This window comes from Balaenoptera borealis (genome assembly GCF_965194805.1).
Source record: "Balaenoptera borealis genome assembly, chromosome: 11".
Taxonomy (NCBI): Eukaryota; Metazoa; Chordata; class Mammalia; order Artiodactyla; family Balaenopteridae; genus Balaenoptera; species Balaenoptera borealis.
This window is the reverse complement of record NC_138868.1, coordinates 8,165,568-8,183,502: the sequence shown is the minus strand read 5'-3', so window position 1 is coordinate 8,183,502 and position 17,935 is coordinate 8,165,568. Positions and strand designations below refer to the sequence as shown.

The 17,935-nt window shown below is 54.5% G+C and overlaps 1 protein-coding gene across 4 annotated transcripts in view; it reads right to left on the bottom strand.

Moving 5' to 3' along the window:
- The window catches only part of MACROD1 (mono-ADP ribosylhydrolase 1), a 153,155-nt gene extending 141,633 nt beyond the window's left edge, over nt 1–11,522 (bottom strand). For all 4 annotated transcript variants that reach the window (XM_082344159.1, XM_082344157.1, XM_082344160.1 and 1 more), the window contains exons 1-2: nt 11,083–11,522; nt 592–693 (exon numbers count right to left, since the gene is read on the bottom strand). In XM_082344159.1, the coding sequence (XP_082200285.1) occupies nt 592–693; nt 11,083–11,380 (400 nt within the window). In that variant the 5' untranslated portion in view covers nt 11,381–11,522. The remainder of the gene's footprint in view (nt 1–591; nt 694–11,082) is intronic.
- Between the last annotated feature and the right edge of the window lie 6,413 nt (nt 11,523–17,935).

Sequence of the window (17,935 nt, the reverse complement as noted above, 5' to 3'; positions counted from 1 at the left end):
TGACCCACCAGTGGCCACCAGTCAGGCAAGCCGCCATCAACTGCCCTCCACCTCCAGAGGCAATGTGCCACGCAAGGACTGATGACACGGTAATGACAGCCCACACTGACTAAGCACCTACTGTGTGCAGCACACACTCATCTCGTTGAATCTTCACAACGCTGCACACAGGTAGAGTATCAATGCCATCCATCCCCATTTTACACACTAGGTAACTGAGGCCTAGGAGGGTTAAGTAACTTGGCCTGGGTTCCCGGTTACCAGGCCTGCAATTTGCAGGGCCTACGTGCTCACCAGGACGCCGCACTGCAGGCCACTACACCAAGCAGCAAATCCCAGCTCCAGCGGCCATGGGATTGCAGGTCTAAGGCTCAGTTTCCCAACGGTATAATGGGGATAAAAACCGAGCCTGCCTCAGGCTGTGTTAATAATTAAATGAGGTGACACTGCAAAGTGCCCCACACGTAGCAAGCACTCATAAATGCTGCCGCCATTCTTCTTCTTGGCCTTGTCTTTATGATTCTCCCAAGATATGGGCCTGAAAGGACCACACACCACCCAGCCAGCTGGGCCCCCCAGCGCAGGGCCTACCTTTCGCCGCCTCCTTCCACGTCGGGATCTTCTTCAGCCTGACGAAGTCCCGGCAGAAGTAATGTTCCTCCCGCTGCTTGTCACTCAGGCCCTTCAGAAACGCTGCAGGGGCGGGGCGGGGTGGGCAGGAGAGTCAGGCGGGCCGGGAGAGGAGCAGTCCAGGGGGCCGCCCCACCGCCCACAGGTCTCCTATCCTCACGGAGATGCTCGCCTCGTCCAAGGATGCAAAGCAGCCCCGCATGCCCATCCTTCCAGCAAGCACGCGGGGAGGGGCGCGGAAGGAGGGTCCCCTAGAAGATCTTGCTGTGCCCTCTCTGTTAGGAGGGGAAACTGAGGCCCATGGAGGTGGAGGGTGTCTCTCAGGCACCACAGACCTGAGTTCAGAATTCAACTCTGCTGCTTTCCAGTTGCGTCCACACCTCTGGGTCCCTAATACCTTCAAGACAGCCCTTGCAGACTAATTTCAAGCTTACTCATACATGCTAAGGCCAGGCAGGTCGGCGGCACTGACTCAGTTACATCATCCGTCAGTTACATCATCATCGTCGTTATTTGTAGGCAGCAGGACACAGGGAACCAGGACACCCGTGCTCCTCAAAGAGCCACAGAACCAAGCAGGTCTGGTGCCCGTTTGTGACAAACCCCCTGCATTGGCAGAGGGCTCCCCGCGGAGAGATGCCCGCTGGGGTGAGTCATGGATCAAGGGAGTGGCTGGAATTGTCCCCATTTTACAGATAACGAAACAGGCTCAGGAAGGTCAGGAAGCCACCCGTGGTCATACAGCTAGTGAGTGGGAAGCCAGGCCCCCCCATCCACTCACAGACTCTGGGTCCACCCAGGCTGGGTCCCCTGCTGGGCCTGGTCTTCCCTTTGGGCGGCCCCAGGCAGGGGAGCATCTCTCCAGAGCAGCAGTCCAGGCTCGCGGCTCGTGGGCTCCCCCTGCCGGCCTGAGGCCACCAGGGCAGCCGGGCTCTCAGCCCAGCCTTCTCCTCCACCACACACTCCCCAGATGGAGCAGCCCCCGGTGACCACCAGGGGAGGGGGAGACGACAAAGAGGAAAGACCACGGTCAAGGAACCCAAAAAGCATCAGAAAATGTGCAGAGGTAGGAGGGCAATTAGAGGGGGTAGGGGGAGAGGTAGGGTCTGTCTGCTGGAGCCTTCTGTGGAAAGGCAGAGACGGACAGATATTCAAGAGACAGGTGGGTCCCCCACATGTGCCTCTGCCCTGCCACAGTCAGTCCATCCAAGCCTCTGCTCCTCAAGATGCCCGAGGAGCCTGGAAAGGGCCCCGTTCACAGTCCAGCTCAACACTGTAGGGAATTATTACAAAAAGCTCGTTACACCTTGAATCTGCTTACACCAGCTCCAGCTCAAGATAGAACCACACTCTCCGGCAGCCACTTCCCACCCCCTTCCCTAGACACCCATCGCACACAGGTCCTACAGGTGGTGGTGGGGATCCAGCCCCCAGCAATGCAGACGTGGTCCTGGCCCTCGTGCATTTATAATGCAGCAGGGGAGACAGAGGCTGACCAGGCTTTACCCAATCAAGCAAGCAATCCAAATTCCAAGAAGTGCTATGGAAGGAACGCTCGGGGACTGGGAGAGGAGGTAGCCGGACCCCCAGTCCAGTGGGGCTTAGCGGAGACTGGGAAGAGGACTGAGAGGTAGCCAGAGTAGGGAAGGGTGTTCCACCATCCGGAACAGCATCTTCGAGGTCCTGGGTGGGTGCAATCCAGGGTGTGGGGCAGGGGGCAAGCACAGGGGGAGAACGATGCTGAGGGGAGACAGGGGCACCCAAATCAGATTAAAAATGCTTCCACCAGGTAGAGATTAAGAATCCCCCCACAGCAGTGCCATTCCCATTCTTTCTAAGAGGCAAGGGTATCCAGCGTGGATGGTACCCAGCGTAGACAGTCCCCTCTGTCACTAGAGTCCCTGGATACTCACAGCCCATTTCCCAGCCTCCTTCTCAAGGGTCTGCCCTCCCCATGATCTAAGAAACGGGCCAAGAGCTCCTACTTTAAACGCTCCTTTCTTTGTGTGTTGGGGGGGTGGCGGTGGGGGGATGGTGCTGGTATTTGAAGGAACTGAAGTGCTTCTCCAAGCCTTGCTTGCCTTCTTCTGTAAAATGGGGGCACAGAAAGCTCCCTCGCGTTAAATGAGAAGCAGAACAGGCTTAGTTGGGCACAAAACAAAAGCACTCAGCTGCCGGCAGACGGTACCACCAAGCAAAGAACGGGCTCGGCTCCATCCAGGCTCTGCCCCTCCCTGGCAGTCTGAATACAGATCAGTCAGTTAACAGACATTTACTGAGGACCCACCATGCACCAAACCTGGGAGGTGAGGTGAGGTCTGGCGCCTGACCGAGCAGAGGGGCGGCCGGGATAGTTTCCTGGAAGAGGTACCCCCAGTTTCTCTGGTCTGCCCCAGGAGCTGCAAATCGCTCGAGAAACTCCCACCAACCAAGCAGAGGCTCCCTCTAAATTCTTCATCTTCCCCAGGTGGCCACTCCAGCTGCTCCTTTGGAAGTGGGTGCCCCCTCCCCTTCTCCCTCTCCCAGGGCTCCTCCGCTCGTCCTCCCGGCCAGCCATCCAGCGGATGCTGCCTCCCCCTCCCACCAAGGCGGGAACACCCCCCCACACCTGCCCATACCTCGTTCTCCCTCCCTCAGGTCACTGGGCACGAAGGTCCTTCCTCCCAGCCGAGGCCGCCCAGCTCACCTTCCCAAGGACTCACTCCTGCGGCTCCCCCTCCACTGGAATGTCCTGCCTGCCCTCAAACACCTTCTGGTGTACCCCGGCTTTTAAAACAAAACCCTCCCTCAACCACGCATTCCACACGCTGTAGCTGTGGCCTCGTTTCTCTGCCCCACTCCACTGTCTACACTCGCTGTCTCCACTTCCTCCTCCCCCCGACCCCACCTCTCCATCAAGACCAAGGTCAGAGGCACCACACTGGCCACTTGTCCTTATTCAGTGGCCCTTCCTGGCCTCCCCTGTACCCTCAGCACCCCCAACCCCTTCTTTCTTCTCAGGACCCCCAACTTCCGATCCCAGGCTGCTCGCTGGCCCCCCTTCTCAGCCTCCTTGCTGCCTCCCCTCTTCCTTAATCTACAGCCTCTCCCTGGGTTTTCACATCAGTTCCACGCATTCGAAAAGGCTCATGATCCCAAGGCTGCACCTCCAGCCCCTCACCTCTCCTGAGCATCTGCTCCCCAAGGCCCACAGCCTGCTCTCATCCCCAAATGCTCTGTGTGCAGAACTGAACTTCTGACCTCTCCATCCTTCCTCCTTCTCAGTGAACGGCCCCAGACTTTGCTGGGGCCCCAAACCAAGAGTCTTTCCTTTCTCTTCTTCCCTCTTCCATCCATCTGCAGGCTGTTAGATTTATCCCCCCAACACCACAGACACCATGCCTTCTGCTACCCCCAGCAGGGCTAAGCCTGCGTCACTGATTGCACCCTAGACCCCTCTGGAAGCACCCCACCCACCCTGGCCAGCTGACTCCCTGTGTCCACCCTATGGTCTGTTCCTAACACAGCAGCCCAGAGATATTAGGGACAGAAGTCAGATAGAAGCTGTCTCTCTGTGTGAAGCTCAGTTCAAACTCCAAGTCCTTGCCAGGGCTTGGAGAGCCTGCCTCTTTCCCAACCTCCTCCCGTGCTACCCTCCCCACTGCACTTCACCCTGACCACAGCCCCTCAGCCTTTCAGTTCCCCCAACAGCCAAGCTGTTTCCCGCCTCAGGGCCCTTGTACCTGCTGTGCCTCCTGCCTGGTCTTCCTTTACAGTTCCCTCCTCACTGCCCTCCCCCTCCCAGAGCAGCTGCCTCCCCTACCATCTGTGCTTTGCTTGACCTTGGCCATATGGGGATATGTCATGTTTATGTTGGATTCCCAGCACCTGGCACAGCATAAAGCATGTGTGAGTGTCCCTGGGCATCTGTGGGATGAATCAATGAACCAAGGAGCTGAGACCTGAAGGTTGTGGGCAAGTTTGATAACAGAACAGGGTCTTCCAGGAGGAGAGAACAACGCGTGCAAAAGCCCTGAGGTCGGAGAGAGCATACGGGTGGGGAAATGGAGAGAAATCTAGAACAGCTGGACGGGAGAGCAAAAGCAAGGCTCTGGCAGCCTCCCCCGGCTTGTCTGAGGCATTTGCTGGCCCACGGCCCGGCCACTGCTGGGGTTTTGATTCCGCTCATGCTCCTTGGTCCCCCCAGGTTTGGGCTCATGACCTCCCACCATCATGTTCATGGGCAAGGTGCTCAGCCTCCATTTTCTCATCTCTACAATAGGGACAAGGCCGGCCTTCCGTGGCACCCAAGCTTGCTGTGAACAAGAAGACTGGCTGCGAAAACACAGAGGAAGCTGTCGAGTGCGATAGACACATCAGATACATTCACTCTTTCCTGTGTGTGAAATAAGAAGGCCCAAAGAGAGCAAACGAAAACAAGACAAAACTTGGGAGGGGAAACATTATTTTTCCAACTTGGGGCAAAGCAGGTGCAGGAGCTTTTTAAGTTATTTGGGTCCCCATATTTATCATCTTGCACAATTGTGACCAAAGGCCCCCTCCGAGGCCTTGGCATGCCCAAGTGCCAGTACTCAGAGCTGGCTGGACCTGCGGCCAGAGTGCAGGCCCGTACTGTGACACTGGAGGGGCTGGTCAGCCAGAGCCCAGACCAACCCCACAGGACTCCCAAGACCGGAGTCCCTCTGGCTGGGGCAGGCCCCAGGCACCCCACGGAACTAGTCTGGGATGCCCCGAGATGGCTCAGGTCCCTGAGCAGACACCATCTGGCAGATGCCACCACCTTGCTTTACAAAAGCAGTAGAGCAATCGCCCTGGCCACAGGCAAGCAAAAGGAAGCCAGGGCGGGACCCAGCCCAGGGCTCTGTCCTACACTGTCCTCCCCAGTACCTGAGGTCTGCTCTGAGTGACCCACAGCCCGCGCAGTCCTCTCTCTCCAGCAAAGACCAAAACACGACTCCACTTCCCGGAGACGGCAAAGAAAGACCGTCAGAGCTTCCAGCTCAGCTACCAGCTGACAAGGCGCCAACCATGGGGACACCTGTCAGCCTGCCCTTCCGGCCTGTGGTCCCCAAGCGCACACCTCTCGAGGCCAGTGTGCGGGGTGCCGTGTTCTCACTCATCTCCAGAACAAGGCTGCAGCCTGACTGACCCCGAGGAGCTACAGGCGGCACTGCTCTCTGATTTATGCGAAAGGAGAAGCCAACTGAGGACCGGAGCGCTGTCTTCACAGCCTCAGCTTCACCGTCAGCGGGGCCGCCCCCAGACCCTCCTCACTCGTTCTGGGAGGAGGAGAAGCAGGACCCTTACGGTGGGCATATGCCCCACGCATTTATAACACGCGCTACCTCCCTCTGCCAGGACAGGTGCCGACTTAAAGCACAAGTGAGTTTTATTTTTCTTATAAAAGATGTACAACATACGTTTTAATTTTCTTTCTTTTTTGGAGAGGCGAGAGTATTTCACAGCTCAGTGAGACAGGTGCTGTAAAAGGATGTTTGCAGTAAATTTTGATGGGGAGGTCTGACCCCAGATGAAGCTTTCAGCGGCTCCCGGGCACGAAAGCCGAGCTGGAGGAAGCAGGCTGCGTCAGAACCATAAAGTGCACCGGGTGAACGGGAATTCAATGATGTGTTTTAAGAAGTGTCTTTATGGCACTTCACAAGACGGTGTTCGGAAAGGTGAGGGCAGGCTGGCACGGAGGGAGGCTCCTCTTCTGGAGAAGGGTGGGTGGGCAGGGCTGGTAACAGCTGGGCTCTGGGAACACGGCGGTGGGGGCATTAATCACCTCTCACCGTCCCCCAAGAGCAGGGGCTCGTCAAAGCCTATGGCACGAGCAAAGGGGAGATGGCAGGAGGCATGTTGGAGCTTTTCTGCTCTCCCAGACCCCCTCGCCTCCACCTGCACTGGGACGTGCCAAGGCTGCTTCCCCAGAAGACAGGTGGGAGAAGCCCACCCAATTCCCAGGTGTGCCTGGGAAATTTTCTGGTTCGGCAGTCGAATCAGATAAATCATCCGCTCTGCATGAAATTCCACAGGGGTTGAAATCAGTCTTTGCCCTGCCCCATGCAAACAGGCTGGAACACATGAGCCCTATCCTGAGCCACCAGGGAGAGGAAACAGGGCTCAGGACCTGAGGGTCAGGGTTCTAGCATTTGACACCATGGGGGAGACAAGTTTATATAAGCCCAGTGTCCCCATGGCCAGAACAGGGCAGAGAGAGGAGACAGACCCAAGGGGCGACAAGGGATGGGGGGCATTGGGAGGTGACAGGGGGGGCACTGGGGACCCTTTGGCCGCTGTGTACAAAATGGTTTCTAATGTGATCCCAGCACAACCTACAAATCGGGTGCTGTTGGTCCCATCTTACAGATGAGGAAACTGAGGCTCAGGGAGCATGGAAGCAGTGGTGCCAGGGCTTGCCACGTCTGATGACACCAATGCCCGTTCTCTTTTTTAGCACACAGCTCTGCCCCTACCGCAGGTCAGAAGGAGGATCTGTGCCCTTCTCCTGGAGGCCAGGCCCCTCCTGTGGTGGCAAAGCCCCCAAATACCCCAGTGCCTGAACTTAAGTCCCCTCACACCCAACTGCCTTACAGCAGGACTGTTTCCACAATCTTCTGATGAAAAGGCACAACCTGGCGGGGACGGGTGGTAATGAGACACTCCAGAACTGAGGGAATTAAATTATAGAAATTAACCCCTGGCCAGTGAAATCAAATACTGCAGAGGTCTCTCAAAAAGACTGAATGTCTCCTAGCCAGGAAGGTCAGCCTGATGATATTTTCTTACCTAGAGAAAGAATAGGTCCACAGAAAGAATAGGTCCATAGAAGTGGGTAGTCAGCTTGAACCCAGGAAAAAGGAATGTGCAGAACCCAGGCAGAATTTGGCTATCTGTCCAGAGGACTCGCTGGGCCATGGACTGAGGCATCTGCACCTGGGGCCCAGAGCAGGCACTCAGCACTGCATTTGTACTGGAACACTGAGCAACCACCCGGGGAAGGGCATCCTCAGTGGGTAGGCGCACCCCTGGCAGGGAAGCTTGCCCAGCCTGCCCAGGGCAGTGGGATCAGCTTCCAGAATCATTCAACCAGCTCCCTAGTTGAGAACACCTGCTGCTGAGCAAACTTAAGACTATGAATTGGCTTCCACATGGCTTTTTTACAGGGAGAGGAGGCCCTGCCCAGGTGCACCAGTTTCCAGACCCACAGCTATTACATTTCCCCAGCGTGAACTGCACCTCAACCCTCTGAACTATACATCAGTCTCTTGTGAGTTTGGTTACTATGTGCCAGTCTTTGAGAGAGGATCATCTCAGGCATAGACAGGCATTTAGATGTCGGGCTTCCCTGGTGGCGCAGTGGTTGAGAATCTGCCTGCCAATGCAGGGGACACGGGTTCGAGCCCTGGTCTGGGAAGATCCCACATGCCGCGGAGCAACTAGGCCCATGAGCCACAACTACTGAGCCTGCACGTCTGGAGCCTGTGCCCCGCAATAAGAGAGGCCACGACAATGAAAGGCCCGTGCATCGCGATGAAGAGCGGCCCCCGCGTGCCGCAACTAGAGAAAGCCCTCGCACAGAAACGAAAGATCCAACACAGCCAAAAATAAATAAATTAATTAACTAATTTAAAAAAAAAAATGTATAGAGGCCTATGTAGGTATATCCCCAACAGAAAGATGAGCACATGTCCATCAAAGACATGTACAAGGATATTCACAACAGCTTTATTCTCAACAGTCCCAAACTGGAAACCAAATGCCCATCAACAGGAGACTGGGTGCACAAACTGTAGTACATCCACACCACGGAATATTACACAGCAGTAAAAAAGAGCAAACTGTCGGTACACCCAATAATGTGGACGAATCACACAGATATTAGTAAAAAGAACCGGACACACTGTATGCCTCTGGTGATATGAAGTTCAAGAAGAAACAAAATGAATAGATAGAAAAATGACTAGCAGTAAGGGGTACTGATTGGAAAGGGGCTCAAAGGAACCTTGTGGGGCGATGGCAATGTTCTACCTATTGATCAAAGTAGTGGTTACACAGCAGTATACTTAGGTAAATGAACACTGATTGTAGGAATTCCCTGGCGGTCCAGTGGTTAGGACTCGGGACTTTCACTGCTGGGGGCCCGTGTTCAGTCCCTGGTCGGGGAACTGAGATCCTGCAAGCCGAGCAGCGTGGCCAAATAAATAAATAAATAAAGGATCAAAGCTTGGACTCCAATCAGAGGCAGAATCCAGTTGAGGCAGTCCCTCAGTGCGGTGGTTTTAAAAATATGCCCCAAATTCTTTGATCCTCTTTCCTCCCAAAGGTGAAAACTAATTTCCCTCCCCTTGAATGTGGGCCAGATGAGGCATTTGGGCAACAGCCATTTCACAGGAGTGAGCCATCTGGGAAGGGCTCACTCCACCCCTAACCAAACCCCCGCCAACCTCCTGAGAAACCCTGAGCCTGACCACCCAGCTAAGCTACTCCCAGCTTCCTGAGCCTCAGAGACTGTGAGATAACGTAAATGTTTGCTGTTTTAAGCCACCACGTGTCTGGGTAATCTGTTATTATGCAGCAATAGCTAACTAAGACACAGAGACGTCTCTGTGTCTCACCCCCACAAACTACCACCTAACGGCTGCTGGGGGGCGGGCGGCTTCACACCTAGGGCTGGGGTTCCTGGGGCAAGCCCACCCTCCTCACACTGCCCCCTGACTGGACACTGGCACTCAGGCGGCCCCATGTGCCACGGCTTCTTTGCAGCACTGACCTCTACCTGGCATTGTCTCATTGCCTCGATCACATGCTCTACTGTTTCTTCCCCCTAAGCTCCGTGAGGGCAGGGTCCTTGCCTGTCTCCGCAGCACAGCAGTGCTGGCTACACAGAAGGCACTCGATACGCATGGACTGAACAAATGGAAATCCCAGCTCCTAGCAGAGAGCAGCCTGGGAATCCCTGACCCATCAGCTTCATGAGGTCTGGACGTTCTCAGTGGCACCCAGGAATGGGAGGGGCGGAGAGCTGGGTCCTAGAAAAAGTGGCAGATCCAGGAACAGGTGCCTGGGCCCCTGGCCTCCCCAGCTCTCTTTCCCACCACCCTGGGTTACTGTTCTCTGACAGAGAAGGGAAAGCAGGGCTCCCTGTGGGGACAGTCCCCGTACCAGGGGGCCAGCCCCCTACTCCCCACCCTGAACGGTGTTCTGGGGCCAGGGCTGAAGGGCTGACAAGCACTCCTTGTGTTCCCGGAGCAAAGTCAAGTGCTTCCTGCTGGTGCTTTAAGATCCCAGTGAAGGCAATGCAATTCATGAGAGTGGTAAGTCATCTTGAACTCTACCTCCAATCCCAAGAGGATGCCTTCCCCTTGCCCGCAACCACAGCCCGCCCTAGGCCTGACTTCCCAACCCAATTGGCTGAATCCACTTCACCACAACGGCCCAGCCAATGAGCTGTTGTCCCTGCTCTTTTGAAAGGGGATCCAGCCCGAACAGTCACAAGAGCCCAGGGAGCAGGCCCTGAAGGGCAGGGGCAGCTGGACAGGCAGCCGGGGCTATTTGGGGCTCTGCAGGTCAGGTTGCCTGCCTTCCCTGCTCTATTCGGGCCCAGAGTCCAGCCCTGGGATTCATGCCCACCAGGACTCATGCCCTGCCCCAGAGCGGGAGGAAATGGCTTGATTCCTGGGTAGGGGGGGTGGGGGGGGGAGGGCGGAGGGGGCGGCGGGGGGTCACTGTTCTCATAGGCACAACGCCCCATCTCTGCCCTGCCCCGCAGCTCCTCTGTCCTGTGTCCCCCAGGAATAAGGCAGAGAGTGCTCACAAGTGTCCAGAGGCCAACGTTAAGGGCAAAAGGGCACCAAACCACGTGCCTAGAGAGGCAGGCCCCCGGGGTAGGCGTGGGGGAGGTGGAACCGGCCTGCTCAGGGAGGCCACTCCTTGTGGCTATCTGATCCCACCAGGTGGGATGCCAGCCCCAGAGCTGTCCCGTCAGCCCATTCCCTGCCACTCTGCCTAAAATGCCACCCCTTGAGAAACCATGCTATGCAAAACCTGGGGAGTTCAGAGCCTACTGTCAGATCCTGAAGCAAACTCCAAGTGACCTTGGCCTATTGGCTCTGGCACTGGGCCTCAGTTTCCCTCGTGCACAACAGATTAAGGTACTAGGTCTTGGATGCTCCCTGGGGGTGCCCAGCAACACATTTCAATGGCGTGAGGCCACCCTCCTCACACTGCCCCCCACTGGGGGCCTGGACCTGGTCGGGGCGGTGAAGTAGTTTATGGGGCTGGGCACATGGGGGGCGTGGCTGTTAATGGGGGTCCATACCGGGGCACATGGGACCTTAACTTCCCCAGTTCTCTGGGGTGGACGAGGCTGCTGGTGGGGTGCTGTCCAGCCGGAGAAGGCCCACGTAGAGCCGCCCTCGCCCCTCGCGCCCCCCTCCTGCTTACACTTACATTTTGCCTCCTTCCAGTCGGTGGAGGTGCTCAGGTCCACCTTCGCCGCCATGGCCAGGGGGGCCCAGGTGCGCACCCCGGCTCTCCGCCCCACCGCCGCCGCCCCCCAAGCCCCAACTCCCGCTGGGGTCCGCGCGCGCGGGTCGTACGCGCCCAGGGACGCCGGGGGACCGCACGCAGTGCTGCGGGTCCGCGTGGCACCCGCCGAGGGGCCGGGCCAGGGGCGCCGGGCGCCGAGCAGCTGCCCCGCCGCGCGCAGCTGTGCCAGGCGGCCGGACACTCGGCTCTGCAGAGACATGAGCGGGCGGCGCGGGGCGGCTCCCCGCCCACTTCGACTCTATTTACGGTGCTCGGGGAGTCTCTCCCTTATTTACTCGGGAACCAGGTGACGCGTGCCAACCCGCGGCGACCTGCTCAGGAGCCAGCGGGCCGCGCGGCCAGAAAACCCAGGCGCGCCGCTGGGCACCCTGGAACTTGTAGTCCGGGCCGCTGACGGGCCCCCGCACTCGTATACACACGTGCGCGCCCCGCCCGGCCAGCGGGGTCGCGCTGCGCCTGAGCCCCGCTCTCGCAGGGTCGCGCGTCCGCCGTGCGCCTCCTCTTGGGGCTGTCTCGGCCGCCGCCAACTTCCTGGTGGGAGGTGCCTCCCGCCGCCGGCCCCGCCCCTCTGGCCGGGTGTACTGAGCCGAGCGCGGCTGCCTAAGGGTCACCGGGGACCCACCCCGTCCCCAGTCCCCGGGAGCCGCGCGTCCCCGCCGGCGATGGGGAGGTAACGAGTGGCACGAACAGGTACGTCCGGTTGGGCGACTTTCCCCAGGCCGCTGCGCTGCTGCTTCTTAGCCGGCGGCGGCAGGAACCGAATCTAGAGCAGCTAGGGAGGCAAAGGTGGAAATCGTGTAATTTGAAGGCAGAAAATTAGAGTTCCAAGTGGCCTTCTCGGTGGAAGAATTGGGGTGATTTTTTTTCTTTATATTTTTCCTAATTTTTTACAAGGACTATAAGGATGGATTTTTTTAATATAAATATTTTAATGTCTTTCTATACCATTTTATTATTTGATAAATATGATACTGGATATTTTTTTGTTTGTTTTTGGCCGCCTCCCGTGGCTTGCGGGATCTTAGTTCCCTGACCAGGGATTGAACCGCAGGCCCACGGCAGTGAAGCGCGGAGTCCTAACCACTGGACGGCCAGGGAACACGCCATAGTGGATATTTTTTTAACCTGGGACAAGAAGCCAGGGTTCCAGAGAAGGTTTTAGCACCAGCTTTGCTCGTTCTTACTCGGGTACACTGGCCCCTTGTACCTTGCTTCTTGAGCTGTATATGAGGAAGACAGCGCTCAGGTCTGACTGGTTGCAGACCTGCCTTGTGCTCCAGGCCTCTCTGGAGCTGAGTGTGGCAATAACTCTTCACAGGGCTGTGAGGAGGATCACAGAACCCTCCTGTGGATGCAGCTGGCACCACTGTGGTGCCCAAGAGAGGATCAGTGAGCGACCTGTGTGCAGAGAGGGTAGATCAGAAGCCAGGGGACAGGAAGGAAGGGCCAAGGGCCCCCAACACTCCAGGACCACCAATGACCAGGCCTGCGCCTTTCCCCGAAAAGGTCAGCAAGATGAGTTCAGGATGCTAGGCCCCCAGGCCTGAGGTCACCTCACCACTTGCCGCTTCTCCAATAACTTACCAGGGCAAGAAGGGCCTTGCCAACTGCATCCAGGACAGCAGCCATTCACAGGGGGCTAGGTACCAGCTGGCGCTGAGCTAAGCCCTCTACCCCCATTTGCTCTACTTGCATTAACTCACTATGTGCTCCCCACAGCCTGGTGCGGCAGCACTGCCCCAGGCACACATGAGAAGCCTGGACTGGCCCAAGGTCAGCATGGCCTATGGGGGTCAGAGTCCAGGCTTGGGTCAAGGTTGTTTGGTTCCTATCTGTGGTCTGGTAAGTGATTACACAGATGTCACTGATTCAGGCAATGAAGCATGTGGGTGACCCTGTGTATTAGCTTCCTGTTGTTGCTATAACAAATTCCCATAAATGTAGCAGCTTAAAGAATAAACAAGGGCTTCCCTGGTGGCGCAGTGGTTAAGAATCCGCCTGCCAATGCAGGGGACATGGGTTTGAGCCCTGGTCCAGGAAGATCCCACGTGCCGCGGAGCAACTAAGCCCGTGCGCCGCAACTACTGAGCCTGCGCTCTAGAGCCCGCAAGCCACAACTGCTGAGCCCGTGAGTCACAACTACTGAGCCTGAGTGCCACAACTACTGAAGCCCGCAGTGCCTAGAGCCTGTGCTCTGCAACAGGAGAAGCCACCCAATGAGAAGCCTGCGCACCGCAACGAAGAGTAGCCCCCGCTCGCCACAACTAGAGAAAAGCCCATGTGCAGCAACAGAGACCCAACGCAGCCAAAAATAAAAATAAATAAATAAATAAATTTAAATAAATAAACAAAATTCATTTTCTTAAAGTTCTGTAGGATACAAGTCAGACATCGGTCTCACTGGGCTAAAAATCAAGGTGTCAGCACCAGCTTCCAGAGACCACCCACATTCCTTGGCTTGTGGGCCCCTTCCTCCATCTTCAAAGCCAACAATGTTCCATCTCACTGACCAGTCTTCCCTGGTGGTCTTTCCCTCTGACTCTCTTCCATTTTCAAGGCCCCTTGTGATTACATTGAACTCACCGGTGATGATCCAGGATGATCCCATTTAAAGTCTGCTGATTATCAACCTTAATTCCATCTACAACCTTAATTCCCCTTTGCCGTGTAAGGTAACATATGCACAGGCTCCAAGGATTAGGATGTGGACATCTTTGGGGGGCATTATTCTGCTTACTACACCCTTCCCGGCAAAGTCTGGGGAGGAGAACACAAGGAGAGGCAGGGGACCCAGCCATAGGAAGTATCAGTGCCTATCAGGAGGCTGCCTTCTGCACAGAGCCTGAAATCCATGTCCCCCAGAGCCAGGCCATGGAAGCACCCTGGACACCCTCGGCATCTGAACTAGTCCTTCTGTTTCTTTTTGCTGGGATTCAGCTCTGTTCTCACATGGCAGCCAGGATAGAGAAGGTCCCAGACAATAGCCTACCAGGGTCTGGTCTAAGAGAGGCCTGGGCCCCACACACGGATGGGTCTAGGCAGAGAAGTGTGATTCTGACTTGGCAAGGCAGGACCTCTTCACAGAGTTTCAGCTGGACCTTTTAGAAAAGGTAAAATCTTGCCAGGTACCACAGATGTCTATGTGTGTCAGGAGCATTCCAGGCCGAGAGACCCACGGAAGCAAAGGCATGGGAGTCTGTGGAATGCCAAATCTGGTGGGGCTGTAACACCCGCTGTTGTCTGTTGAGGATTTTTAATGTTGGAGAAGGGGTTTTTTCATGCAGAGAAAAGTTACCTACTGCTGCTTGTATTTAATACTGTATTTATTAAACTTATAAATTAAAAGAACTAGCTTTTCTTAAACATCCAAATGCAACTTGCAAATCTAGTTTTCTATTTATAAATCTAATTTCTGTGTAAAAATAAGAACAATTACTTTCACTTAGTCTTTGATGAATATTTAATTAAATCACAGGTTCAACAGGTTAAATTCTGAAAATGAATGCCAATTGCAAACTTAGGTAATTAAATTCCCTAATAGATTTTAAACTACATTTTACAGAGTTGAAATAGCTGGTCCTCTCAAATGCCTCAAACTCTCAGCAGAAGAGACTTACACATCTAACAAGCATATTTTTTTCTTTTTTGTTTTTTTTTTCTTTACAAGCAGGGAGGGAGTAGGGGGTAAAGATGCCTTCATCCCCCACCTTATTCTCGCCTCCCAAGCCAAGCATATTTTTTTCTAATCAGTTAGCAATTCTTATACACTAATAGATTAAACTTACAAACATGGTAAATCAGTTCTCTTAAATATTCAAACGCCGTTTATGAACTTAGATCCTTTTATACTGTCTCAGTTATCTTTTGCTGCCTCATAAACCACTGAAAACTCATTGGCTTAAAATGACAACCAGGCCTCTGCATCAGCAGTTTGGGCTGGGATGAGCTGGAAGTTTCATCTGCTGGTCTTGCCTGGGTCACTCCTGCGGCCACAGTCATCTGACAACCCAACTGGGGCGGGGGGCCCAGGATGGCCTCACCCACGTGACTGGCAGTTGGCGCTGGCTGTCAGCGAGGCCCCTCGGTTCTGCCCCATGTGGCCTCCACGACGCCAGACTGGGCATCTTCACAGCATGCTGCTCTCAAGCCCTGCTCCGAGAGGATGTCAGCAGAGGCTGCAAAATGCCTCGAGGCCTGACTCGGAAGTCACACTACATCACTTTCACCACATTGTGTTGCACAGAATTCACACAGTCACGGCATTCAGTGCATGTCACAAGGCCAGCCCAGAATCCAAGAAGTGGAGAAATAGACTCCATTTCTTCATAGAAGCAGCCAAATCCCATGGCAAAGGGCAGGCATACAGGGATGGGAGGCATTATTACAGTCATCACTGCAGGCTGTCTCCCATTCATTGCTTTCTAATTAAAATTGCAAATCAAATAGGGCAGATTGATGCATGTTTCAAAACATTTAATAAACATACAGGTATTAGCACAATGATTACAAAACTTCCTAAACTGGTAGCAAGATTCTGGGTTTGCTTTTCTGGCTTCCACACCTTTCAGGGTTGCAAAGGTACCCAGAGGAGCAGATTCACCATCTCAGCAAGACTGAACATGCAGTGAGGTGCGGGACCACAGTACGGTGAGGGTTTCCAGCTTCTGGTCTTTAAGACCAGAGCAGGACCCAGGAGAACTGCCAGATCTAAAGAGACCCCCAAGGCAGTGCACTCCTCTCCCCAGGGGCTTGATTTTAAAGGCCAGTGCATTATTGTTTCCTGAGTCTTTCGAGTTTTAGCCCTACCCCATTTTACCTGGCCATCTTTCTTCTTTTTACTGCCTCATTCAGGTAGAGGAACCCCTGCACCTCCCGGGTCCCCCTAACATCTTTGCTGTGTGATCACAATTTTGCACCTCCCTTCATCCAGGTTGTAGTGCTCTCTTCATATTTTATCACCTGCCTGTTTCATTTTACTACCTGTTTCGTTGGCCAATATCATATTGTTGTTATACTGAGAGGTGTGAAGGGGAAGGATGGGTTACAAGGTACTAAACGTCCAGAACATGTAGCTATAAATCATAGGCCTGCATGGCAGAGGCCTCGCCATCTGCTTCCTCTCAGGGTGGTCTGAGGACCTGGCCGGTGATCCGGAGCGGCTCACACTGCCTTCCTCAGGGGAAGGGCCTCAGAGGGCCCTGGAGCTGGCTAGGCTGGCAGAGGTCACTAGCTGCCCCTCCTCTGACTTCAGAGGAGGCCTGGGAAGGAGGTGGATGCTCTGGGGACATTTAGCTCGAATAGGAGCGTTCAGTGTAAGAAATTTTTTTGCCCCCTCACCCCCCCACGCCACACCGCGCAGCCGGTGGGATCTTAGTTCCCTGACCAGGGATCAAACCCATGCCCCCTGCAGTGGAAGCGCAGAGTCTTAACCACTGGACCACCAGGGACATCCCCACTGTAACAAATTTTCACAACATAATAGAAAGTGAAAGCCTCTGTTATGGGCTGAATCGTGTCCCCCCAAAGAAATTCATACGTTAAATTCCCAACCCTCAATACCTCAGAATGGGACAGTATTTGGAGACAGAGTCTTTAAAGGGGTGATGAAATTAAACCGAGGCCCTCAGGGTGGGCCCTGATCCAATCTGATTGGTGTCCTTATAAGAAGAGGAAAGTTTGGGAGGTCCCTGGTGGCCTAGTGGTTAGGACGCTGGGCTTTCACTGCCGTGGCCCATGTTCAATCCTTGGTCAGGGAACCGACATCCCGCAAGCCACGTGGTGTGGGCAAAAAAAAAAAAAAAAAAAGAAGAGGAAAGTTGGATACACAGACACTGGGGATGCGTGCTTGCATAGAGGAAAGACCATGTGAGGAAACAGTGAGAAGGTAAGGTAGCCATCTTTAGGCCAAGGGGAGAGCCCTCAGAAGAAACCAGATCTACCAGCACCTTGATCTTGGACTTCCAGAACTGTGGGAAAATTAATTTCTGTGGTTCAAGTCACCGAATCGAATCTGTGGTATTTAGTTATGGCAGCCCCAGCAAATGAATGCAGCACCCCTCCCCATTCCCAAACCACAGAAGCAACAACTTTAGCAGTTAGCTATATATCTGTCTAGACTTTTCCCATGCATATATATAATCATATAGAAAGATACACACACATTTTTTTACCAAAAGTAAGATTCGCCATACACACTGCTGCATGACTTTCGTCGTTCTGCAGTCTATCATGGGCATGTTTCCATGTCAATATCTACCGGAGTGTTCTTTTGAACACTCACTAATATTCCGTCCTCTGGCAGCAACATCGTGTTTCCCAGTATCCTCCATGGATGCACATGTAGTTGGGTACTATTCCTTTTGCTGTCACAAACAGGGCTGCAGTATACATCCTTGTGCCACCAGGCTGGGCCCAGGTGGGATAAATCTGTAAGCGAGGAATTGCTTTTTGTATTTTAAATAGATGTTACTAAGTGTAACTTCCCATCAATAGGACATGAGAGGGCCCATTTCCCCATGCTCACGCTCTGCACCACTTGGTATTTCTCAAGAAACAGATATCAGAAACAGCGGGATTGAGATGTTTGAATCTGATGGGACTCAACCATTTGGCCCAGAGAAGGGTAAGCAGAATAGGGAGCAAGGAAGTCTAGAGGGAAGAAGGCCAGAGAGCCTCCCTGGGAGGGGCTGAGGGTCCCATGGGGGGTAGAAGGATGATCAGCTCCATTTGCTCATTCACCAAACTCTTACGAGCA